Source organism: Cynocephalus volans, chromosome 16 (assembly GCF_027409185.1).
Source record: "Cynocephalus volans isolate mCynVol1 chromosome 16, mCynVol1.pri, whole genome shotgun sequence".
NCBI lineage: Eukaryota > Metazoa > Chordata > Mammalia > Dermoptera > Cynocephalidae > Cynocephalus > Cynocephalus volans.
In genome coordinates, this window is record NC_084475.1 from 34,244,378 (window position 1) to 34,270,502 (window position 26,125).

Consider the following 26,125-nt stretch of genomic DNA (forward strand, 5'->3'; position numbering starts at 1 on the left):
TGCTCCAGACAGACAGACACTGTCCAGGGTCTCCATTCACCCTCCTCTGTGGGCCAGTGGGCGGGATTAGGACTCGTGGTTTAAGGGCTACCCACGTGTCCTGTTTTTGCAAACAAGAAATATTTATTAGGCATCTGCTACAATAATAAGGCTAATTCTACATACATTTAAGTAATACTTGATAGTTTATAATTCAGGTTCCCCTGAAAATCACTGGCTCATTTTACAGATGAGGACACTGAGGCAGGTAACTTGTCCCTAGAAGTCCTAACTACACTACTTAGACTTCAGGTCCTGATTCCCGGCCCAGGGTACTTTCCACTAATCCATCCTGCCTTTACTTTGTTTGAGACCCTCCCTGCCTGAGGACCCCACAGTCTCTGGGAAGAGTTTATACTCACTTTTGTGATGATTGTGGGGCAAAGTCATGCCGATTTAATCACGGCCCTTGGTTTCACCCTGAGCCAAGTGAATCTGTAATCCTGCTTTTCTCCGGCTTCCTGTTGGATGATTACGAGGATGCACAATGCACAATCAAAGCAACTTTTCAGGGGGTACCATTTGCACTTGTGGAGCTCACAGCTACCAAGTGATGCTTTGCTGACTCACAGCTGCCAGTGAATAGTCAGCTACGCACGAGGTCATCGCCGTGAGGTGCAGGAGGACAGGAGAGGAGGCAGAGGCTCGGGATGCTGCGTCTCTCGGCCGGATTCGCTTGTCTGCTGCAACTCGCAGGCAAGGATGGGACGCTGAGTCTTTGGGGCCGACATGTAGAATTGTAGCGGATGCAAGCCAAACTTACCATTTTCGTTTTCTAATATTTGCAAAGATTTCTGGCCTTGTGCTAACCTTCCACTGATTAAATGAGATAATGTGAACGTAATAAGTGGCCAAAAAATGGTAATAGAAATAATTATAGTAATGGTGACCTTGACAATTACTGCAATAATAGAGCAATAGCATTAGATAATAATTATCTAATAATCATGGAAACAATACATATAATAATAATACAGCAACCAGTGGGGTGGGGAGGGGTGCAACCGAAAGAGTCTTAGCCATGACATGATAAGGAGAAGCAGACCGTGCGGGAACTCTCTGCACTTCCCCTCAGTTTTGCTGTGAACCTAAAACTGCTCTAAAAGATAAAGTCTATTAAATTTATTTTTCAAAAGTAAAGGAAAGAAAGAGAGAAAACAAGATTGACGATTAGTTGGTATGACTGACTTCCAGTTCTCTAAAGACAGTGCACCCCTTATTGCCTGTACCCGTGAAGCTGCTTCCACCACCCCTCCTTGGGATGCCACCGATGGGATTAATGGTTGTTTTTCACTTGCTCCATTGGCTAAGCAGATATTCAGATGTGGAGCGTGCTAGTGAGGAGGTGAGCTTGCTGGCAGGGTGGCAGGTCGTCGTTGCTCTGTCCACCCCTGGGTGTGAACGCTGGTGAAGGTGGCCCAGGGTGCTGCGGGGACAAGTGCAGGCCTGGACTCTCTGACTGTCTCCACCTGCCCGGCTGCGCCGAGGGGCCCAGGGAGGGCACCCCCCACACCCCAGCACCTGGTGAGAGCTCCCCAACCCACGCACCGGGGCAGGGCGTGTCCCCAGATCACCTCGGGGCTGGCCTTCTTTCCTGTGCCTCACGGAAGGTTGTCTTCTGAGCAGGAGAACGCCCAGCTCATCAGAGAAGTGGAGGTGGACAAGGTGTCAGCGCTGTCCAGGCACCAGGTGGAGGCCATCAAGCAGCTCTGGCAGGACCCGGGGATCCAGGCGTGCTACGACAGGAGGAGGGAGTACCAGCTGTCGGACTCCGCCAAGTAGTGAGTACAGGCCCGGGGCTGCCCCTGCTTTCAGGCGAGCTCGGCTGCACGTCAAGGCAGCTTCTGGCTGGGCAGGGAGGTCGCTGCTACCTGCGGGCGCTCGACGGCTACACCCCCCCCGCCCCCGCTTTTCTGTACCCTCCTTGGTTCTTGCTGCCCTCTCCTACCACCTCCTAAAGCCCTCCAGTCAGCCTGTGGACCCCTACATCTCTCTCCTGCCGACACCCACCTTTTCTTACTGTGTTCTAAGTTGTTTTCAATGAGATCCTCAAATCCGGGGTCCCCTTAGTGAACTGATGTCATCTGGGGTGCTGAAATTATCTGATTCGAACAAGGACTACACCTGCTTCTGGTTTGCACTTTCCTCCTCCTCTTCTCCCTTTGCCTTTCTGGTTTCCGACTAGAAGACGAGCAGGTCCAGTTGCTCTGAAATCCAAGCAGTTTGGAGTTTGGAGTTTGCTCCAGAGTTTGGAGCGCGTGGCCCTGGCCCGCCCGCTGCTGGCCCGAGGCTGCCCCCTGGTGGGCGCGGTGGGTGTCTGCGGCCGGCGCGCACAGCAAGCTCAGCCCGTCTCGGCTGACCCCCTGCGAAGGCCTAGGCACCATCTTTTGGATCCATAAAGCGCTAGTTTAAAATCATTAATTCCTGAAGGTAAAAAGATTTCTATTCATATGGTTCTGCATTCAAACTATCCTACAGAGATCACAGAATTTCATTTTCTTAAGCACTTCCTGAGCAATGCATCCGTCAGCCGGGTCACTGGGCAAGTAGTTTGATGTTGGTCCTTCCTGCTTCTGCAGCTCAGCTCTTTCTCGCTTGCTCCTCTTGTCCTGCGTCCTCTGAGGGCCCTGAAATCCTTCCCCATTCCCATCTCCTTCCTTCAGGCGCTGCCATCGTGCTCTGAGCTGGCCTGTGTGGGTGGTTCACCTGACCGTCTGGACAGGGCAGTGGTCAAGAAACCCGAAATGTTACCTCCTGCGGTTTCCATGGCCTGCCTTGGGCATTTGTCCCAGGATGAAAGTTTATGTATTAGTCCAGATTGGCACAATTAATCTAACTACAGGAGCAAAAAAGCATCATGGCAGGAAAATATAGGAATCCCTGATAAGGTGTTAGATCAGCATAAAAAAGAGACAGAAGTGTCCCCAGGAAGAAGGGCAGACTGCCCTAGACAGCCTGAAGACCCAGGGACAGCTGTATGTCAGACAGCCCGGGACCTTCCTGCTGCTTCTGGGACACCCTTGGCGTTGTCTGCTTCTGCCAAGGCCCTGGGGATCGGCTGGGGCTCTTGCTGTAGATCCATTTGGAAAAGACCCACTAGAATGGCTGTAGAATCCAACGTAACCCTGAAAGCCGGGGCGAGTCCATGGGGAGTGGCTAGTGTGGTGGACAGTGCTGCCATAAAGAAAATGCACTCATATACCTGGACAGCTGCCCAGCTTCCAGAACGGTCCAGGTCAGTGGTTCTCAACCACTCCTCTGGTGATATCTGCTTATTGGGACATGCATTCATTGCACAAGCATTTGATGAGTGCCTGAGGTGTGCCAGGCACTGTGGTGAGGGCCGCACGTACAGTCATGCTCTCTGCTGTCAGGGAACGCAGTCTGGTGGAGCGAGACAGGTGCGAACCTAATCACACATGGAAGTGCAGCAAAAACAGCCATAAGCCATGGGGTTGTGCATTCGGGCATGGAAAGTGGGTCCCGGAAGGCTGCCCCAGCGCTTTGCTGGGGGCTGCACGGGGAGCAGGATTTGCCTGTCACCTCTTAGTTCACCTTCATACCACCCTGCTCAGCCTCTGATGTCTGGCTGTGCTGGGAGAAGGCAGGGCTTGCAGGGGCTCAGAATCACCAGCATGGGGCTGGCTGGTTAGCTCACTTTGTTACAGCGTGGTGCTGGTAACACTGAGGTCAAGGGTTCAGATTTTCTTAGGACCAACTGCCGCCCGCCCCCCAAAATCACCAATGCCGTTGTTGGCCAGGGCCTGAATTAGTTATTATACTAAAAAAATGCCTTTAATAAAAGCCTCAAAGTTAAAAAAAAGTGTTCTCTCACTTTACTATAGAAAAAGTGGTAAGTTTTAAGCTTAGAGCTTTAATATACGATCAAAAATAATCTAACAAAAGTTTGGGGTTATTTTAGATGCTTAGTTTCCTAGTGACTTGAACAGGAAAACTTTTTCTTGTATTTTGAAAGAACTTCTCCTTGGCCTGTTCTCTGTATATTTTCTTAGAAACTCTCTCGAATTCCTTGAGCTTTTGCTTGGAGAACAGCATCTCCACTATGTAATGTTTTCAGATGGGAGCGAGTGGGAGGGAACAGGCCCTTTGGAGGGAAGGGGACCATTGGGGAGGCAGACAGAGCCATGTCAGCAGCCCAGTCCTTCCAGCCCTGCTGTCTCCGTCACTGGCCAAATAGGTGTGACGGAGCCCAGGAGCAGGAGGAAGAGAGGGCGTGACCTGCAGAATTCCCAGGGGGCTCATCAAGGTGCTTGTGATCCACATTCTCTTGAGAACAGTCTAGGAAGGGCGAGGGGGCCTGGCCCTGAGCTGGCTCTCCGGGGAGTCGTTGAAGGAATCTGTCTGTGCAGCTCACTGTGAGGTGGGGTGGCTTCCCTCGGGCAGGAGGGACGTTTCTCCCTTCTCTAAAAGCAGCCTCAGCCCCTCGTTGTCTCACGTCCCAGTTACCTGACGGACATTGACCGGATCGCCATGCCGTCCTTCGTGCCAACGCAGCAGGACGTGCTTCGTGTCCGCGTGCCCACCACTGGCATCATCGAGTACCCGTTTGACTTGGAAAACATCATCTTTCGGTAAGACTGGCTGCCCCACGTGGCCCGTGCAGTTCGCCTGCTAGGCTGGAAGTCCCCAGCAGACTCTTCGGGGTGTGACTGCTAAGCAGGGTTTACGTCTTGTGCAGAATAGCCCTCGCCTTCTCAGCGTGTTTAGAATTGTGTAAGTCTCAAGCCCTACAGTGGGGAGGGACACACACACACACAGACACACACACAGACACACACACACACAGACACACACACAGACACACACACACACACACACACACACTTCTGCAACCCACAAATATTAACTACTGGTGTCTTTTCCCTAAAGTGAATAATATTTCTCTTCCCCTCTATTTCCTCCTCCAAGATTTATCCTTAACAAAAGAAAACTAAGAATACAAAAATATATATTAAAATTACATTAAGGTAATATACAAGGGTACTTCAAAATTCCATTAAAAAATTAAAAGATAATACAAATCTTTCCATGAGCTTTTTGAAGTAGCCTTATGATAAATTACTTACAGCTGTGTAAAAATGTATGCCTTTCCACTCGCAAATACATGAAAATACTTTTAGGATGACTGAAGTAGGTCTTTGCTGCATTTAAATACAATAAGAGGGCTGGTCGGTTAGCTCAGTTGGTTAGAGTGCAGCCTTATAACTGCAAGGACACGGGTTCGGATCCCAGTACCAGCTCGCCCCCCCCCCCAAAATACATGGTAAGAAAAATGAATAATAATGCAGTTTATACACATCATTGCAAATTTCAAAGCACTTTTATATCCATTATTTCCCTTGTTCCTCCCAACAATTATTATTACACATGCTTTTCTAGTTGAGACAACACAAGGACAGTCCTCCCACATCCAGGTTCTGTCTTATCTCCAGTTATATCTCGTTGTATCTCCAGATTTATCCTGTCTTATCCCCATCCTCTGGAGCGTGGAGACGGACTAAAGGTTAAGTTGATCACCAAGGTCCAGTGATTTAATCAACTATGCCTCTGTAGTGCAGCTTCCATAAAAACCCAGCAGGACTGGGTTCAGACAGCTTCTAGATAGCTGAACACGTGGAGGTTCCTGGAGGGTGGTGCGTCAGGGGGCGGGGGCTGCATGGAAGCTCCAGGTCTCCTCCCACTTACCTTGACTTGCGCATCTCTTCACCCATATCCTTTGTAATTAACCAGTAAATGTGCTTCCCTGAGTTCTGTGAGCTGCTCTAGCAAATTCTAGTCACTCTAGAAACCAAGGTTGTGGGAACCACAATTTATAGCCATTTGGTCAGAAGCACAGATCACAACCTGGGACTTTTCATCAGCATTGGAAGTGGGGATTGAATTGAATTGGAGGACACCTAGCTGGTGTCTGGCGCAGAATCGGTTGATTGCTTGGTATGTGGGAACATATCCCCCACATCTGATCAGAGAAGTCTTCTGTGTTGGTTGATGAGTGAGAGAATAGGAAAAGCACATTGGTTTGTTTTTTTCCCTATATCCTCAGAAGCTCCATTCCCTGCTGTGAGGTGAGACAACCAGCCGTGAACATGTCATTGCAGGAGTGGCTGCACCTCCCGGACATGGTTCAAGGGCAGGGTTGGATTTTTGGTTTTCTTTCCAGTGCCTTTCTGGACAACAGTCATGGGGGGCTGGTCTGTGGACCACCTAACCATGCTGGTCCAGTATCATCAGGGATTGCTGTGACTTGTGGCTGTACCTGGCCCACAGATGTATATTCTTTGGCTCACTCAGTGTTATAAAAAATGCTTAACGTTTAACCATTAGGATGTTTCACTTAAAAATGTGATGTTTAGTTTCTCCTGAAAAGTCAGACGGTCTGGTTACAGTGAGCCTGTGTTTTGTCCAGCAGTGGCTCGCTCTCCCTTTGGACAGGGCCCTAGCAGGCAGTGTGTGTGTTTCTACTTTGAGAGACCCACTTGACTTCTTTCGATAAACCGCCTGACCCCTGGGGCATTTGTGCTTGTGATTCCTGGGCTGTGAGTCCCTGAAATCTTTCCCAAAGACACAGATAAAGGCTTTGGATTTCTATACTCTACAGAGGACACTTGCAGGTCTTTATAAGGAAGAAGGGGTGGCATCCAGCTAACGCAGAGAGGATTTGTGGATAAAGTGGAGGAGCCGTGAAATAAGAATGGGCCCAAGGCTGGAGGACAGCTGGGGGGACCTGGAAGACAGCTTTCCTTTCTCTCCCTTTTGTGTCTGGTGTCCTGGGACTCTGGTGGTTGGAGCAAAACCCAAGTGGATGTTTGTGTTTTCTGCCAGTGTCCCCAAGCAGGCTCCTCCTGGATTGCCTCTGCCCCTGTCTTCAGAAACTTCATTTACGTTCTGTGCTTCCTCTGCTAGGAAACATCCAGCACTCCCTCACTGCCTAAAGCAGCAGTGCTCAGACACTTTAAACTTAGGACCCCAAAGAGCACCGATATCCATTATAATGATTCATGTCCTTTTCCCCAAAGAGTCAAGTACTGCAACCTTTGAGTGAGCTGTGCTTCTGTTGAACAGGATGGTGGATGTTGGTGGCCAGCGATCTGAAAGACGGAAGTGGATTCACTGCTTTGAGAGTGTCACCTCCATTATTTTCTTGGTTGCTCTGAGCGAATATGACCAGGTCCTGGCAGAGTGTGACAATGAGGTATGCTGGATGGGGAATTTAGGTAGCTGTGGAAGGCAGAGACCTATTTCTGCACTTTCCAGGAAGCCGGACAGGTCAGGCAACAGACCCTCTTCTTTAGGTTAGTTTTGCTCCTCAAAGCATAGTCTGTGGACTAGCAGTGTGGGCATCACCTGGGTGCTTGTTAGAAATGCAAACCTGCTGAATCAATCCAGACCGACTAAATCAGAATCTGCATTTTTAACAAGGTAATTTGAATACATATGAAAGGCTGAGAATCACTGGCCTGGAACCCTGGTTCTCAAACTTAGATGCACATTGGAATTCCCTGGGGAACTTAAAGAAAAACTTGGTGCCTGAGTCCAATCCCGGAGATCCTGATTTAATTGGTGGTGGGTGTGGTCTGAGCCTGGGGATGTTTAAAAAGCTCCCCAGGTGAATCTAATGTGCTGCTAAAGTTGGAAACTGCTCAAAAGCAAGCTTCTCAGCCTTGGTGGCATACTGAGAACCACCAGGAAGCTTTTTAAAAATACCATCTTTTGGACCCCACACCAGGGACTTGTGTTTACTGGGTTTAGGTTGGAGGTTTCTTTTCCAAGCCCCCCAGAGATTCAAATGCATAGCCAAAGGTGAGCAACACCACTTCTGATAAACTATCTGAGCACCCATGGTGCTCCCATGTCAGGTCCCTTGCCGCGTTGGCACGGGGAGTGGGGCCCGATGTGTGGAGCCGTGCTGGGGCTGCCTGGGATTGCATCTGCCCTTCACTCCCCTTGGGAGGGACAAGCACAGGGCAACTCAGTGTCCCCTGCAGAGCTGCCATAGCACTGGCTGGGGCCAACTCCCTAAACTGGATCTGCCCCAAAGTGAAGAGGACCATCACAGTCACTTCTTTGTGACACTGGGTATTTTCTGTGGGATACTAATGTCCTCCCCATCATCTTTACCCCTGAACTTGCACACAAGACCTCTTGACCTCTTTAAAGAACTCTGTCCAGGATTAGGCAATAACTATGAACAAATTGTATCCTGTATTTCTCGAGAGCAGACTTTTTTCTCTGAGGAGCACAGCTAATTAGCTAATTAGTGCAGGATTAACCCATTGTGCAAAGGTCTGAAATGTTGGCTACTGCCCAGCTCTGCCAAGTTGGGGAAAATTTTTTTTAAAAAGGCAAAGACATTGAGTTATCAATATAAAAAATTAGCTCCAAATTTGTCTCAGGCAGGAAACTCAAAAGATTAGTCAAGTGCACAGGGGACCAATGTGCTTAGGAATTAAACATTTTCTCCTCTCTAAAAAATCACAAGGTATTTGGAGAAAAGTGGTTGCCACTCCAGTGTCTTCCCTCCTGATTGTGTATATGCATTGTATTCACTCACTATGCTGTACAGAAGTTTTTTCATATATTGTATTTCCTTGGGGATTATTATTGATAGATCATAATACATTTTAAAGCAGCTTTAAAAACAGGTGAGGGGTTACCTTTCTGGTAATACAGACCAGATCTTAATCCCCCAAACTGTATTGAGTTTGGAGAATGAGCCCAGGTTTCTGGGAGTTGTAGGGAAATAGAGATTTACTGCGTGTCCCTCTGGAGCACGTGTGCTCAGCTTTGACGATTTGCATTCTGACTTTTTCCCTCCCTAAGGGGAAGTTCTTGGTTTTTTCCGCTTAGAAATACGAGGGTACTTTTAAAAGTTCATGGAAAGATAAATGTTATCTTTTAATTCTATTTTTCCACGAACTTTCTGAAGTACCCTTATACTTGTGAGAGAGCGGAATGCTATCTAGAACAATTATTGTCACCAGATAAGGTTTGTATGTGTCCTGTGTGCTCTCCATCAACTAGGAGCATTTAATATTTTCTTGCCAATGTCTAAAGTTTAGAAATTATGACTGTCCTTTCACATAATCTTCACCAGATCCCACTATTATACAGGCTTGGGAGAGTTATTCAGATTTTCTGAACAATAGTATGTCTGCTTGTCCATCAAACAGGGATGGCACCGCAGGAGCTCTGTAGCATTACTCCCTCCTGGGCTAGATCTAGCATTCCCAGGGCGGTGGCCCTGCTGCAAGAGCCTTCCTTCGTTCCTCTATGTTGCAGTCTGGAAGCCCATACCCAATTGGAGTGGAACTTCCCCACTTGGTAATTCCAACAGTTACATGACACAGAAAAATTTTGTCAGAGGTGGGCATGAACCTTCCTTCTCCAAGTTGCATGGAAGCCTCTCTCAATTCCTTACACGTTTATTTGGGCTAGGGAAGAGTAGGGGTGCTACAGGAGAGGAGATCCAGAAGCAGGAATCAGTAAGAGGGTGGGGGAGGGACAGATACAGGCAGGAGGCCTGGTCCCCATGGCCCATGCTCACCAGAGCCAGCAGGAACAGTGACCCAGAGACTGCAGCAGGGTCAGAGGAGGACTGGCGGATGGATTGGGCACCAGCTTGTTGTTTCCAAAGCAGTGCTTTTCTTCCTGGTTTATTCTGAGTCCCTTGTTTCACTTAGAACCGCATGGAAGAGAGCAAAGCCTTATTTAAAACCATCATCACCTACCCCTGGTTTCTGAACTCATCTGTGATTTTGTTCCTAAACAAGAAAGATCTCTTGGAAGAGAAAATCATGTACTCTCATCTAATAAGCTATTTCCCAGAGTACACAGGTAAGGACGTGCTCACCTTGGGACCATGTTTTTCTCTGTTGATCTTGTTGCCCTCCCATCCCGGGGGGGCATCAGCCCAGAGGCTCGCAGGACCTGTGGGAACAGCCTCTCTCTCCATTCCCCTCTCCTGAACAGAAGCTCCAGTGGCACCATTGTGTATTTTTGCCTCAGCACGTCCACGCGTGCCTCTGCCAGTGCCTGGAAAACACTTGCCAGCTCCTTTGGCTGACTGCACTTTGTTCTCCAGGCCCGGCCCGCTTCCTGCTCCCGGGCAGCTGGCTCCCCTGACCTTCTCTTGGCCGTTGTCATACTGTGTAGTGTTGTCAGCTCCTCGAGGGCAGAGACAGTGCCTGACTTGCCTTTGCCCCCCCAGCCCCAGCGAGAGCTCCTGGTGCTTCTTAGGTGTAGGCTATAAAGCACGGCTCCCCAGACACAGGGTGGATGCTGCAGTTTTTTACATAACCTACCCAAACAGGAGAGTTGCATGCCCTATTGCTGATTATTTCTGGTAGAGGTCTCATATATTACTAAGTTTGACACTGATTTTTAGAGAATTAGTTTTAGCACTCTCCTTTTTCCTTTTATTAACCACTATTGTGTAGTGTAGAGCCCTCAAGCTTTAAAACCAGCTGTATAATGTTAGTTCCTGCATTTTTCCTTTTCTCTCTTCTAGCCCGCATGTATCTGTCTGTCACTTCTCTTCAAAAGTGGTTCAAATCAGAAAATTAGGTTTGGTCACCAGTTTTTAATCACCTTAAAGTACAATTTTTAGATACCAGTGGACACTTTAAAATACTATTTTATGGGATCACAATGAGATAGAATAAAAATAATGCCCCATGAAACTATTCCCTAGACATAAAGTAAGAGATCAAAAATAACGGTTCTTGGGAGGACATGGTGGTGAGTCTGTTTCTTTATTACTCTAATTGCACTTGTGACTAGGACCAAAGCAGGATGTCAAAGCTGCCAGAGACTTCATCCTGAAACTTTATCAAGATCAGAATCCTGACAAGGAGAAAGTCATCTACTCTCACTTCACATGTGCCACAGATACAGAAAACATCCGCTTCGTGTTCGCTGCTGTCAAGGACACAATTCTACAACTAAACCTAAGGGAATTCAACCTAGTTTAAAAGCTGCTGCCCACTTCTCCCCCATAACAGAAGACATGATTTGCAAGCTCCTCTTGTTTTATTTGCAAGTGCTTCTGACATCACCTGAGCCAGCCCCCTGTGCCTGGCACCAAAGACATCATGAAGACCATGGGGACAGAGATAGACGATGGAACCCGGAAGATATCTGAGTTTACCAAAACATTTTAAAAGTCTGTTTTCTCAAATTGTTTTATAATTCTTTTCTTGACTTTTGGCTATAAGATTTTATGTAATTTTTGAATTTGATATTTTATAGAATTTTAAAAAAGCACTGTGATTTACTGGGTTTTTTAAAATTAAGTTTTAATTATGTTTATAATAGCCATTAAAAATCATGTAACAGAGGGGAGCCAGTTAATTTATAGATCATACCTGGAGACCTTTAGGATTATTTCAGGTGACTTTTTAAAAATGATGATGTTAAAGAGTTTGAAGCTTTTTATTAAATCTAATAGAGACATTTCTGAGTGTTTTCTCTCCTCATGCTTAATTAAGTATGACTCCTTTAACATGCCACCAAAGATTTTTAAAACAGTTGGTTCTTTTTGTGTTAACTTTCTAAGCCAAATCAATGAATGTATCAGTATATCTAATTAAGTTTTGCCAAAATTCGATCACCATGAAGTCAAAGTTGACATATGGCAAATAGGTTCTAGATAGCATATAGGTTGTATTGGCGAAAAGTGTGTGTGTGTGTGTGTGTGTGTGTGTGTGTGTGTGTGTGTGTGTAGATATACATGGGCCAAAGTTGACGTATGATAAATAGGCTCTTGACAGTATATGTCATATTGGTGAAAAATGTGTTTGTGTGTGTATATTCCAATGTATATGACCAGGTCTTGTAAACTTACAAAATGCCTAAAAGCCCAAATTGTTTAACTAATGCTATGTAACCCCTGCCAAAGTTCTGATGGCCACCACAGATTTGCTGTGTTTGAACTATGTATGTATCCTGTGCCTTTCTCAGGAGGCTAAGAATATACCATTTTGTCAGCACTGGATTATGTTGTGTTTCTTAGAGCTCATGGTTGATTGATGGTTTTGCTCCTAAAGAGAAAAATGCTGTGGCTTTAATAATAACTCAGAAACTTTCCTAAGTTTCCTCCTTTTGAGACAAGTCTGTATGCACTATGTTATGCTAGAGCTCCTTTAGTAGCTGGCTCAGTAAATCAGAAGCAGAATCCTTTGGGGAGTACAATGTGCTTCAGACTAAAGGCCCAAGATGGTTTTGGTTTTGGCTTTTTATTTGAAGGTGCACACGCACAAGCACAACACTTTAGGGATTTAAGGTGTGACAGGTCTATCGCAAATCTGTCACCTACCAACTGTACCTGGATTGGTTACATATGTTATAGAAGAACGTGTCAGCATTCCTATAGCTTCCCTAAGCCTTCCTTTCAGCCAGTTATTGGACTGTCAGTTCTACTCATTCAATTCCAGATATGAAGCTATTAAAGAAAAGAATGAATGCTGGAAAAGACTGGAATTATGCTTACATGTAGCAATTATACCATACCAACATTAAGCTTTAAAAACTAATCCTCACTCAAAAGATGAATGCCAGCCATCAGGAAAAAAAAAAAAGAGAAAGATGAATGCAATAGCAACAGGTTTTTTTTTTTTTTTTTGTGAAACTTGACGAACTGATATTAAAATTTAATTTACCTGGAACAGAAGGTTTAGGAATAGCAGACAATTTTGTACAAGAAAACAAAGAGATGGGGACAAGCTCTTCAGGATATCCAGAAACATAAACAAAAAGCAAGACAAAACCCCAATGGGCTAAAGGTTATAAACTAGCTCTCATCAGCCAATTAATATATAAAAAGGGCCCAAGAGAATTAGTAATCAGGTAAATTAAACAATGTGGAACTTTGTTTTTCATTTCAAGCACTTTCCAGCATTGAATTATTATTAATTTATTTTTGGCTGACACTTCAAGTGTGTAAGAAAATGATGGCTTTCAATCAGTCTAGTTGCAGGACGGCTGTCAAATAAATCATTTAACGGGTGATAATATTTTCTTAAGTCATGGAAAGGCTAAACTCTCCATGTTACAGGTAAGTTACTTATCACTGCCAATATTGATTTCCTAGATAGAAAATTCTCCTCTAGTCCTTCTTTCATAATATACTCATTACGTACTGAGGAAATGAGCCATTTGAAGTTTTCTGAGCTTGAGAGGTACAGTGTTGGTTAAGAAGTACTACCACTCAGCCCTTTCAGTCAGCAGCGATCATGCTGGGCTGGAATGCTGTCTGCTTTGACTAAAACATCAGGACTTGGCGCAATCTGTAAGTTATCCACATTTATTTAGGCCCCAAAGAGGGTAGAATTTAGATAGGCAAGAGGTTATTGATGATGTTTCTAGTTCTGTCCAATAACTAAAAACAGAAGCAGACTGAAGATCAAAAATCTTTATTTGATTCAATTTATTTGAAAAAGGTATATACATGGTCAAACTCAGCAATCCAAATCTACTGATACCAAGAAATGTGTTTAGAAGAAAGTCATTAATGAGCATGGCCAACCAATATTTAGAAAAACAAAACAAAAACTATGGTCAGTTTCAAGGGGAAGAACTTCACTGTAAACATTTGTGTTTATAAATTATCTTATCAGAATACACAAACCAAGGCAGAGATTGTGTAACAGGCAACTGGGCTGAGCCCACATAAAAGAGGGATAATGAACAGAAAGGTGAAGGAAATACAGCAGTGAAGTAGAAATAGATTATTTTAAAAAACTCATTATCATAACCAATGATCATATTTTCACACCAAAAAATAAGCATTCCAAATAAGCACAGACTATTTGGTCAATACAAATTTAGCAAAAGAAAGTATTTTTAAAATGCACTGTTCCTGAAAAATTCATTTTTATATGTAATACACAGTTCCATACAGAGATAATAATTATTATAAATCTGTAACAGTCTGTTTGACCTTGTAACAAGTACCAGATACACTTTCTAATAGTTTGTGAATATGGGTATAAAATCATTGATACTGAGACTATTTTGTTGTAATCTACGCTACATTTTTACTTGAATGTTTTTCAGCCCAAGAACTGGGAATTTTGGAATAAAGTAAACACTGGAGGTATGATGGCATTACAAGAAATGTTGGGGTTTTACACAACATGTTCTACTTTAAGTTAACTTCTGATTATTAGACATTTTATTATACCAATCTCACAGGGTTTCTCATTACAAGGACTTCATTAGAAGAAACACATTATTAAGATATCAGCGCAATTAATAAATGATGTTCAGTGACAGACACAGGGATTTTCTATCATAGCAATTTGATATCTGTCATATGATGTTAAACTATAATACAAATTAATTTATATAAAGTAATAAGAGCTTCAAAAAGTCATATCAACCTGTAAAATATGAAGTTACATTTCTTCTGTAGCTCTTTGGTTAACCAAACATCATTTTTTTTGAAAATGCTATAATGCTTTTAAAAAGTAGAACTAATCCATAATTCTAAAGTAAATTTTTTTTAATGATATGGAACAACTTATTTTACAAAAGAAAAAATAAAGTAGAAAAGATTTGTTTAAAGTAACATGAATGAGGTTTGTAATAGACAGGATCTAGCATCTTCTCAATGTGCTGGCCTTATATTCAGGATAGCCCTGAAACAAATACTACTTTAGACCAATTGTGGCAGAAAGAATAGAAGAGTGGGAAAAAAAGTTGCACTAATAGCCATATTTGCCAACAACTGAAAATACAGATCACAAGAATCATAAAATTTTAATCGACTAATACTAGATTGATTAGGGTAGCATTACAAATAAGGTATAAAATCAAAAGCATATTTCAAAAGATTAGGCAGGAGGATGAAAAGGGTCCCTTTTGGAGTAAAGGAATTGTATGTGATATTGAATAGCACCAAAGAAAATCAGGTTGACTAAGTTCTGTATTGAGTCCTGCATAAGGAATGCAAGTTAACTGCATTTCCTACTACTTGGATCTTAAAGAAATGAGGAAATCCATGTTTTTGGATTGTATAGCACCCCCAGCGAATTAGTATTTTGGCTCTAAAAGAATGTGCCCTATTTATTAGCTCCTCATTTTAAAAGGCCTTTGCCACTTGTGTAGTGAATCAGCTAGAAGGTAGGTGGAACAAACAACTTACTCAAACGAAAACTTTTGTCCCCTGTTCTAGTAAAATGCTTACTGTTAAGGAGGTTGAAATACATCTAGTTAAAATGATAGCCTGTGGACTTTTTTGGGTGATGTTTGTGGATCTAATTTTTCTATGCTTTTTCTGGTCCCATTGAGTCATATGAGGGTATCTGATACACACACCAGGAAAGAAAAACATTTTATAAACCAAAAATAGAGCCATCCTATCTTTTCACTCTAATGTAAAAGATGGTGTTCATAATCTGAAGACTTCCTGAGTTGTGGATCTGCTGCTCCTTAACTAAGGTCAGATTCCACATAATCCACATTGTTCCAGCAATCACTGGATGGCCCTGTGTATATGTAATACACAGTTTACATAAAAAACCTGTAAGACTGCTGCCTTTCAGGTTTTTTTTTTTTTTTAACTGCAATTCACAATAGGAAATTCTTTATATTGTGACCTAGTACATAACACAGTATATAGAGTATTTAACTAAGACAATATTTCAGTAAATAATACTTAACCTTGTTACACTCTATTGCTCCTCTATTTTCTTTTCTATTCCACTTTTAAAATAAGCTGTTTTGAGCTGTTAAATTGATTTCATGACCCACTACTGTGTTAAGACCTACAGTTTAAAAAACAATGTCCTAGGGGATTCTGGTTGATCCTGAGAAAAGGTAAAAAGCAATGGCCCTGATACCAAACAGATTACTCTGAATTGTGCTGACTGAGCCATGAAGACACCCAGTGCCAGATAGCTACTTCCACCTTCAATGCATTTGGCACACACTTTGGCTCCTACAGGCGAACAAATCCAATTTGTTTTCCCCCCAATCTTTTTTAATACAGGAGACTATGCAAAGGGTCATTTGGCATAGCCTGAAGGGTCTGGCAATTGGTGACTGAATAACTAAGGGGCAGAAAATTCAGCACTGACAGAGTCCTTTTTAATTTTTTTTACCAGACAGGAATAAGATACCACTTTAAGAAATGTTTCTAACAGATGAGCTAGGTGCATAGATATTCACTGGGGTAATACCACTGCTTCTACTCACTGTCAGAAAAAAATGAGAGAGATAGTTATGATATTAAGGAAAATTTCTTAGTTATTTGTAGGCCACAGGATAGTTACCTCCAAATGGATTAGGATTATGGAGGACAGAAGGTAGGGAAGGTCTGCCTATAGGTAGTAATGAGTATTTCGGCACCAGAAAACAACTCAGCTGTCCTAAACTGACCGTGGGAAAAATCCCAAGGTCTTGCTAACTAGAGAAACAGCAAATATATACACTCTAAAAGGGAAGCCACTGGAGAAGTGCACATGCCCTTTGGGTCAGAGGGTATTCTGTAAATGTGAAGAAATCACAGGCTTCTTTTTGCACCGGAAATCAAGTTGCTATTTCTAATGATCTTGGTTTTCTGGAGAGTTGGCAGAGAACAGACACTCTGCCTTGGTCTTCACATAATTATCATGGACCAGAAAACAGTATGTGCTGTTCCAGAATGAAGGGTCTGGGATATAGCCAGCAAACAACACAGAGAGAAAGGATATAAGAGTCAGCACCAAATTCCATAGCAACCACCAAACAACTAAAACAGGCTTACAGGTCTCAAGCAGAGAGCCATTAAATGTAGTTAAATGTAACTCAGGGCTGACTGTTTTCAAATACAATAAGATTCTGGACTCTAACAATCATGAAAAAAGGATTATAAAATTGCAAATTAACTATAAATTAATATGCTACACTAAAAATACTAACTCATTATCTAGTGATCTATTGATGTACTTAGGGTTTTTTTCTGTTTAGATGAAGACAATCTCCTAAAACAAATGATAAACTACAGCTCTTGAAATTGTGCATCCCTTTACAGATGGGTAGATAACTGGTAGAGAAAGCATAAGAAGAGAGATTTCTAGGTTCTTATTGGTAAGGGAACAGGAAGGATAGAAACACTGGTTTTCAATATGCACTGTTTACAAAACCCATTCCTGTTGGCCACTAGAGAATACCAGAATTTCTATGCTTATTATTTTAGGCTTTCCTGCTTCATCATGGGATACCCAGGGAGTTATGGGTCTATAATTTTTCTGAGAATGCTGATATCGTGAAACTGGAGTCGGTAATGAGGTATTTGACTAATGGCATTGAATGGAACTCCCATAAAGCAGCATTTCAGATGAGAACAATCTGATGCAAAGTTTCTGACTACCTCTACTTTTAGGTCCAATTTTGACGTATGCAAAATTGGAGGAGCTCAGCAACAGAGAAAACATGTACACTATTTTGAACAAAGGTCATCATGGGGACATACACTATCATATGGTTTGAAATTTGTCATCTTTTCATTCACTTTATTTTCAGCAAAGAAAGCATTCTGGGGAAACTTCTGACAATAAGCAATGTATTTTCATAATCAGAGGGAAATCAATAGTATTTAGTAGAGGGATTTGGTCAGCAAGAAATATAATTACCGTCTGGCATGCTGTTTATTTTAGCTTTTACAACAAAGCAAGGGTTTGAGGAGCCTGAGAATTTCACAACCACTGACTATACAGTCTTCAATTCCAAAAACAGTTAATAATAAATTGGCAGCACACACAACATGCATCAAATACTTCATATTACTCAAAAACTAAATAAGACAATGCATCACCCTCTTTACAGTTCACAATCATATATTCATTCTCTTTTACTTGAAGCAGTCTGTTAGTATTAAGGTATAAAAGATCTTGGACAAACACCAAGAAGAAAACCCCATGAACTTATTTTTACTAATGTGCAAACTATGATCTTTGTTCTGATGAGCTGTACATTTAAAGGAGCAATTCTCATTTAAATAATTGTAGAGAAAGCAAACCAGAAATTCTCAGTCTACTATTAACAGGATAGGTTACTGGGTTAGATTTTAGGGTATTTACTTATCAGAGAGGCTGTCTCTGAAGCATAACCCATTTTATCTAAGATGTTGGGAACTGCTTATTTCATGGTACCAGCAAAAGGAAAATAGGTATTGTTAAGGCTTTAGGAATTTTCCTTTGACAACAGCAGTCTATCAGAAACATGAATGACCTGGGTAAACCAAGGAAGTCCCATGGAGTGGCAAGAGAAAGTATTTCTAAGGCTCTAAAGTTCTGAGAGGAACTTTCCTTTTTTGGGCATGATACTCATTTCTTCAAGCCTTTCTTAAGGTGAGGCTTGATAGGGTATAATTTAATCTATGTTATATGTTATATATAAAAAAATTTATTTTTCATAATCATGCTATGCATTTTAAGTATAATTCAAACTATACTTTATTAAAAAAATAAGGAATACCAAAATATTTATCTGTAAAAAGAACTTCATGGTTCTGAAGAAACCACGTGAAAGTTCTCTTGATACCACTGAAGCAATGTTTGATTTGATTATTTACCCATCACTCAGGGAGTTCAAAGCAAGCATGAAAGAAGTTTAAAATGTGAACTAGGAACGTTAAACTTGACTCCACATAAGGATTAACTATGGGTAACCTCTCCACAACTACAGAGGATAACCTGGAACAAATAATCATTCATAAAAGAAATGTTACTTCTTTCATAAAATAATTAGAATTATAACCAGCTGCATGATTCAAGTTAGAAAACCGAACTGATCTCTGAAGAGCTGAAATACTTTTATCACATAGCTGTTTTACCTGATTCTGATTTTTGTTCTTTTTAGCATCTAGAATATGGGGTACTTGAAGTTACTTCTGTAATATGCTTCCCAAACAGGTTTTAGAAGGTACAGTCTGGAAGCTGTAGTAATTTATTGCTGTGTGTCTTCAGGCAGTGTTCTCTTCATCAGAGGCTTGGAGAAGGTTCTCTTGCTTCTTCTAGCTTTGCAAGGATCCACTGTTACGGGGAAATTAACCAACAATTGCTTACTTCAATGAACTTGGCAGTGAAACAAAATATAATGAATGGAAATCTAGAAGTTAGCTTTCCAGTTTAGTTAGGTGTATACTAACACCCAATACATAAAACTTAAATGGCCCTTATAGCTCAGGGACAATGGTACGGGGTTTGATTTAACAGTAGGAATAATATTTTTCCAGGGTCTTTGGACTTGGATGCTCATCTTCAGAATAAGAAAAATGAAATAAACCATGCTGAGAGAAGAGGTTAATTTGGCATATGGATTAAATAATTGGCATAGTATGAAAATTATTTATTCAAAATTCCTTCACAATTTTACAGTGGATATTAGCACAGCAACATTTTAAAACATTTTAGGTGCTCTCACAATATATTTTCTACTCTAAAAGGATTTGAAATTACAAAAGTAAAATGTTAATGTAATGTAAACCTTTCTACCAATTATGTCCATTATTATTGGGTCTGCATGACACATAAAAGCCTTGGAGGTGATACTGGGGTTATTCCATTATAAAAAGATTTAGCAAGGATGTTTATGCCTCTTTAACATAAGAAGAACCTAGTGTAATAGCTGTAAGATAAGCAGAGAAAGAGACCTGATCTCAGTAGCCTTCTCTGGATGTTTCTGAAAGAACAGAAGGATTAAAAACAAACCCTCTGGGATAAAGTCACATGGTGACAGGGATTAAATGGGAAACTTATTATAGAGAAAAGGAAATAACTGGTAATGCCCTTCAGCAACACAAAAGAAAGTGGCTTAAAAGTCATGCTACAAACATGCTCCACCAGGTGACATGCATATAAAGGCTCTAGTCACTTTATTCCTCTTTCTTTGTAACTCATCCCTCTTTCTGTTTTCTACTGTTAGTATGCCAACATTGCCTTGTATCACAAGGTCTATATAGAAAATTGCACAGCACATGCTAATTGGTCCAAGGTATGTGTGTGTGGGGGTACCCTGGTTGGGGTCCAGATATGACAAATGAACTAGTTAACAGTCATACACAACCAGGACCAACATAGAGAGCAGTATGAGGGAAGGAAGCCAGGTATCTGTTCTGAGTGTGGGCAGAAGGCCCAGGGATCAAGTAAAGGAACCATGTGCTCTTATTGTAAGTTTCATGACATGGTGAGTACAAGTGTCAGGAATAGCACCTCAGCAGTGATCAGTGAGGTCAGATAATCAGTCGATAGTTTAATGCTCTTGACAGTGCACACCCTTGTGATTGTCATAGTCCCTAAAGTATGCATAGTGCCTTTTAGATCATGCCATTCCCATTCTGAGGAAACTATGGTTACTGACTTTTCCTAAGGTCCTATTGTCAAGAAGGAAGAGAACCAGTAGTATTCAAACCCAGATTTTCAGACTACAGGCTTAGCCTGTGCGTCATGCTATGGTAACTTTTAAAAAAAATATTTTAGTCACTGTAGCTATACAGTACAGAAATCAACAATGTGGGGCTATCCTTTACCTGCTGGAGCTGATAGGTTCACACTAAACTGAAATAATCTCTAGTTTGTTGACTTTTTTTTTTTAAGCAAGGTATTACAGTTAAGATTTAAAATAAGTTGGAGTGGGCCGAGCCCGTGGCGCACTCGGGAGAGTGCAGCGCTGGGAGCGTGGTAACGCTCCCGCCGCAGGTTCGGATCCTATATAGGACTGGCCAGTGCACTCACTGGCTGAGTGCCGGTCACGAAAAAAAATAAATAAATAAATAAAATAAAATAAGATGGAGCAATCTGAGTTGAAAAGCAAGTAGTTGCACTGAACAGAATTTGATGAAAAAGTTTGAGGGAAATGTTATCTACTTACATATGAAGGTACTTTAAAAAGTTCATGGAAAGATTTGCATTATCTTTTAATTCTATTTTTCCACAAATATGGCTTTGAAATTAGTAGCTCCTATTTAGTAAAAGATTCATTATATTTACCCTAGCATCCTCTGGAGTCTTGAAGTTAATTATTTTTCCAAACTCTTTGGCATGGAATACAGACTTCACCCGTTCCTATAAACAGAATAAATAACTTCATTAAAAAGAAAATCCAGTTGTAGAAATACAATAAAGAAATGCCACACAGCTTTATTAGTCTATGCCTAAAGTATCCATCTTACACAAATCAGGCACCTTAAAAAAGCCACAGATTGGGAACCGAGAAGAATCAAAACCAATGGAAAAAAGGACTACATTCTAACACATCCACTATTACTAAACCTAAGTTAAAAACATTAAGTTGAAGATTTCACTTGCAAAAGCCATAAGGGGTTGATATAGAGGACTGAAGAAGATAAGTCTGGGAGTAGTGCCACTTTTTTCCTCTCCAGATAATTTCTCAGACAGTTCTTGATATCTGGCCAAGCAATCATGATTGAGTTCAACTCAAAAGTAACACACTCACGTGTATGCATATATACATACACATACACATGTTGTGTGATGCATACATGTGTGTGTGTGTGCATATTTGTATTTCTGACATTTTAAGCCACTCGACTGTTTACACTTCTTTGGTATTCTGTTTGGTATTTGTCAGGCAGAACTGTCTGAAAGGAGATATTAAGCATTTGAGGGACAAATAGAAAGAAGTGGGACCACTGAGGTCAAGGATGGTGTTTACCTCTATAACTATGAGTAATGTCATAGAAGAAGCAAGGTGGAGGTTTTGGTAGTCACAAAATTCCTACAAGTAATTCAAATATCCATGCAAATACAGACTCCAGAAAAAATCAGATTCTTCTATTTCAAAAAAAGGACCACTGCTGATATAAGGTCTCAATAAAAGGTGGAAGGGGAAGAAATCAAGGATGTAAGAGGAAGTGTTATCTTTAGAAAGAGAAAAAGATATGAAAAAAGCCAGGAAAGCAGTACAGGCTAGTGCAGAGGCTAATAGCCACTACCCATCACTTCATATATGGGGAAGGTGGAGTTCTGTTACTGAATATAAAATGAGGGCCCAGGAATGTTGTTATCAATGAAATAGTACAAAAAGTAGCACAATTTTTCTTGGCCTAATTTTCTTTTCTTTAAACTTGAGCAAGATAGCAGATGCAAAGGAAAACCATACCAAGACAAAGCAATGTCTATAAAAGAGGTGGAAATATTTCAAAATTAAAAAGGACTATTTCAATGCATTATTTTCATTTCTAAGTTCTCAAAGAAATCTATTCAACATACCTTTGCTTCAATGCGCAGTCTTCTTCCATGAACAATGAATGGCTCTTTGGTAAATTCATCAAAGCTATACTGCCACTCACATGTAAGTTGTCCAAATGTTCCCTTTGTTACAAATAATACACCACTGCAAAAGAAAAAAAAAAAAAAAGGAAAGAAAGAGAAGGATCCACCTTAAAAGATGAAGCACTTCTATCCAGTAACAGAAGTATACACAGTCTTTATAAGTGCACATGGAATATTCACTAATACAGACTATATTCTGGGTCATAAAAAACCTAAATGAGTCAAAAAACCTCTAAAGCTATATACAGTATGTTCTCAGATTATAGTGGAACTAAATAAAAAAGAAACCAATAACAGAAAGATAAGAATATTTCCCATTGCTTGGAAATTAACTTTTAAATAATCCACAGGTCAAAGAAACTCAAGAGAAATTAGAAAATATTTTGAACAGAATGAGAAAGAAAATACAGCACGAAATTTGTGGGATGCAGCTAAAGTAATGCTTACCAGGAAATTTATAGCATAACATACTTACATTAGAAAAACTGAAGCACTAATAAAGTCAAATATATGAGTACTTCAAAAAGTTCATGGAAAAATAGAATCAAAAGATAATATGAATCTGTCCATGAACTTTCTGAAGTACTCCCATATAGGGCACTTGATAAGAAATAGGAAACATTTACAAAACCAATCATCAGCCAATATTTTGGGGAACTTTCATGTAATTTAGAATAAATGCTTTTATTACTGAGGCTCATATAATATATTTCCCGACATACATCAGAAAGAAGCTAATCGACCCACGTTGAACAGAATCAACATGCTGAGAACCTTGGGTTTTTCACAGGCACAGTCTTATTGTCAATTTAAGAGGGAAATTTCAAAAATCATCATCTTGGACTTCTGATTTTGATCAATTCTTATTTTCCCATTTTGAGGGAAGAAATCAAGAAATGAAAAAAACATTCTGTCTATAATAATTCTATTTAATCCTTCCTTCAAAAGACTCTGTTCCCAAATTTTTCTTTCTGGTTGAAACATCAATTATAGGTGCACCCAAAGGTTTCTTCTAAGTAACATATACTTTTAAGTTAAGGGCTCATCGTTGGGATAGAGAAGGAGAAAGAGGATTTATACCTCTCACTTCAATCTTCTGCTCCTGTTCCCCTCTTTTACCAATCCTGGATTATAGGGGCTCCTGGAAACCTAGTGGAGCTCCAATACATCTCCAACCATGTGAAAAATCAAAGACAGGCTAATGTTGTAGCAGGTACCTAGTAATCCTCTTTCCCGATTCAAAGATCCTTTATGCTCAAACCAGAACCTTTGAAAGAAAAGGAAACCCTACGTGCGAACACCATTTAATCAACTACAACTCACTCACTTCCCTTACTCTGCCAAGGTACATGTGGCCTCATTGAAACAGGTCTATTATGCTGAGAAGATACTTTTTAAAATGTTGCAGGATTTGGAAACAAACTTTGCAACTGACTCATTTAACTCTGATGAGTCACCTTCCCTTTACTCAATGGCAGAGAGTTAGTAAAAACATGACTGAAAATTTTTGCAAACAAAAATGACTGTTGAAGCACTGTCTGTAATTATAAAAGTTTAGAAACAAATTACATGTAAATTACGGTATATACTTCTAAATTAATATTACACAGCCATTTACAAATGAAGAATGATCTCTGTATACTGATAGCCAATAATCTTCAAGATACAGATCTCAAGCAGAAAAGTACATAATGGTATGTACAACAACTCATTTGCATATGGGTTGTTGTACATCTGTGTGTACACCTGTATAGGCATAGAATATTTCCAGCAGGATATAAAAGAAACAAAACAGGCTGCCTCTGGGAAAAATAGAGGGATTAGTATCTGGGACAAAATGAAAACTTACTTTCTTTACATGTATAATTTCTAATAAAGGCTTTCTAATAATAAGGTTTCTACTTGGTGTTAGCTTTTAAATAAGAAAATTAAGATACTGCTGTAAATTCCAGACTGAGAAATTATTATGATTAAGAACATTAAAATTGCATTGCTTAGTAGTCAACTTGAGCCAACAAGATGCTTACATAACTTCACATTTTCAATACTGACCAAAACCACATAGATTTATTGACCGTCCCTTTCTCTTTAGCCATAGCTTGACCTGCTCAACCCCATTTTCACTCTGTGGCACCTGGAAACCCCCATCTTAATACTGTACTTGCTCAGGGCTTCCCCCAGTTTAACAATTAGGATTCCTGCACACTTGCCCCTCTGAGGCTATGCCACTGTGTATTTTTGCATGCACCCCTCTACTGTCTACAAGTCTATCTGGAGATGTTGTTTCAGCTGGGATTATCCATACAAAATTTTATGTTTCCACTGGTATATCCACTTAGGTGAGTGAGTTTATATTTATGCTAATGAATAAATACTACCAGAGGGCTGTTGACTTCTGGGGTAACGTAAAATTGTGTACTTTTTCAGAGAGCGGGAAGCTTACTTTTGAGAAGATAGCTTTATGGAATTTCTGTACCCCTTTGAATTGACTGAAACAAATACTAAAATATTTAATTTATAATTATGTTTGTGCATGGCTATATGTTTATCTGTATGAATGGACAAAACCGAAACATAAATTTATGTAACATTTTAGGAACCAGCTTGCAGAGCAAGAGAACAGTTAGCAGGAATCCGTGTGACTATATGGAACAAAAAGTGAGTAACAATTTCACCTCATGAGTGGCTTATCTAGTTACATTTGAGAAAGAAAGCAAGTTACCTTCTAGTTATCATTAACATATCTGTTTTATTGATCATGACATGGGTAAAATATCTGTATTTTGCAAATCTTCCATCTTCCATGATCTAAAAAAATAAAAAGGCAAGAGAGAGTGAGAAAACTGGTAACATTCCTATTCTGTGCAAATCATGCCTTATGATCCTCTAAAAACCATTTCTCAATGGGGACAACAGTAAATATACGTATCAGAAAACTGAATTAAATATTCACAAAATCACTGCTGCTTCCTTTTTAAAAGCATCTATTTGCACTGCTTTATTCAAGATTACATAACTGCAGCAATGTCAATCTGTAATGCTAGATTTTTAGAAGATATTGTTATCTTACAAAGTTTAAATTCAGTTTAAGGGCTAGCTGGTTAGCTCAGTCAGCTTGTTAGAGTGTGGGGTTATAACACCAAGGTAAACGGTTTGGATTCCTGTACTGGCCAGCAGCCAAAAAAAAAAAAAAAAAAATCAATCTAATGAGGTATTGAACTATTAGTCATTTTTTTGTTGTTGGTTGTTTTGTTTTGTTGGCAGCTGGATGGTCTGGGGAACCGAACCCTTAACCTTGGTATTACAACACTGTGCTCTAACCAACTGAGCTAATGGGCTAGACCCCTGAACTATTCGTCATTTTACGCTGTAAAATATATTAGTATTTGATCACATCTGTACAAAAACACATGTGAACACTAACATATTTAAATGTAAGCATCATATAAATTACTATCAGCCCATGTCTTGACTCTTCCCTGAAAATTCCCTACCTGCCTTACAAACATACTTTTCTTTGCCAATCTTACAACTCATTTAAAGCAAGCAGCAAAATAAAAAGAAACATAGTTTCTGGACAAACGAGGGACCCTCAAGGCCTACTTAGCCTGTACAACAATTTTTATTTTCAAGAGCACTGAAACACTATGAAATTGTCTGTTAACAATTCATTGCTCCAGAACATGTAAATATAACCATATAAATAGTTATTTTAAATTTCATTTTCAATAATATTTGCTCTGAATATGTACTTTGGCTATTTGAAATATATAGCATGTTAAGAATTTAGT

General features: G+C 40.6%; 2 protein-coding genes across 4 annotated transcripts in view; one reads left to right on the forward strand and one right to left on the reverse strand.

Moving 5' to 3' along the window:
* GNA14 (G protein subunit alpha 14) overlaps positions 1-11,113 on the forward strand; it is a 180,087-nt gene extending 168,974 nt beyond the window's left edge. The window contains exons 3-7 of the mRNA XM_063081396.1: positions 1,666-1,820; positions 4,503-4,631; positions 7,123-7,252; positions 9,741-9,894; positions 10,840-11,113. Coding sequence (XP_062937466.1) covers positions 1,666-1,820; positions 4,503-4,631; positions 7,123-7,252; positions 9,741-9,894; positions 10,840-11,030 — 759 coding nt within the window. The 3' untranslated portion in view covers positions 11,031-11,113. The remainder of the gene's footprint in view (positions 1-1,665; positions 1,821-4,502; positions 4,632-7,122; positions 7,253-9,740; positions 9,895-10,839) is intronic.
* Positions 11,114-17,528: 6,415 nt separating this feature from the next.
* Positions 17,529-26,125, reverse strand: part of VPS13A (vacuolar protein sorting 13 homolog A) — a 270,889-nt gene continuing 262,292 nt past the window's right edge. For all 3 annotated transcript variants that reach the window (XM_063081395.1, XM_063081392.1, XM_063081391.1), the window contains exons 69-72: positions 25,057-25,142; positions 22,272-22,395; positions 21,030-21,104; positions 17,529-19,073 (exon numbers count right to left, since the gene is read on the reverse strand). In XM_063081395.1, coding sequence (XP_062937465.1) covers positions 19,023-19,073; positions 21,030-21,104; positions 22,272-22,395; positions 25,057-25,142 — 336 coding nt within the window. In that variant the 3' untranslated portion in view covers positions 17,529-19,022. The remainder of the gene's footprint in view (positions 19,074-21,029; positions 21,105-22,271; positions 22,396-25,056; positions 25,143-26,125) is intronic.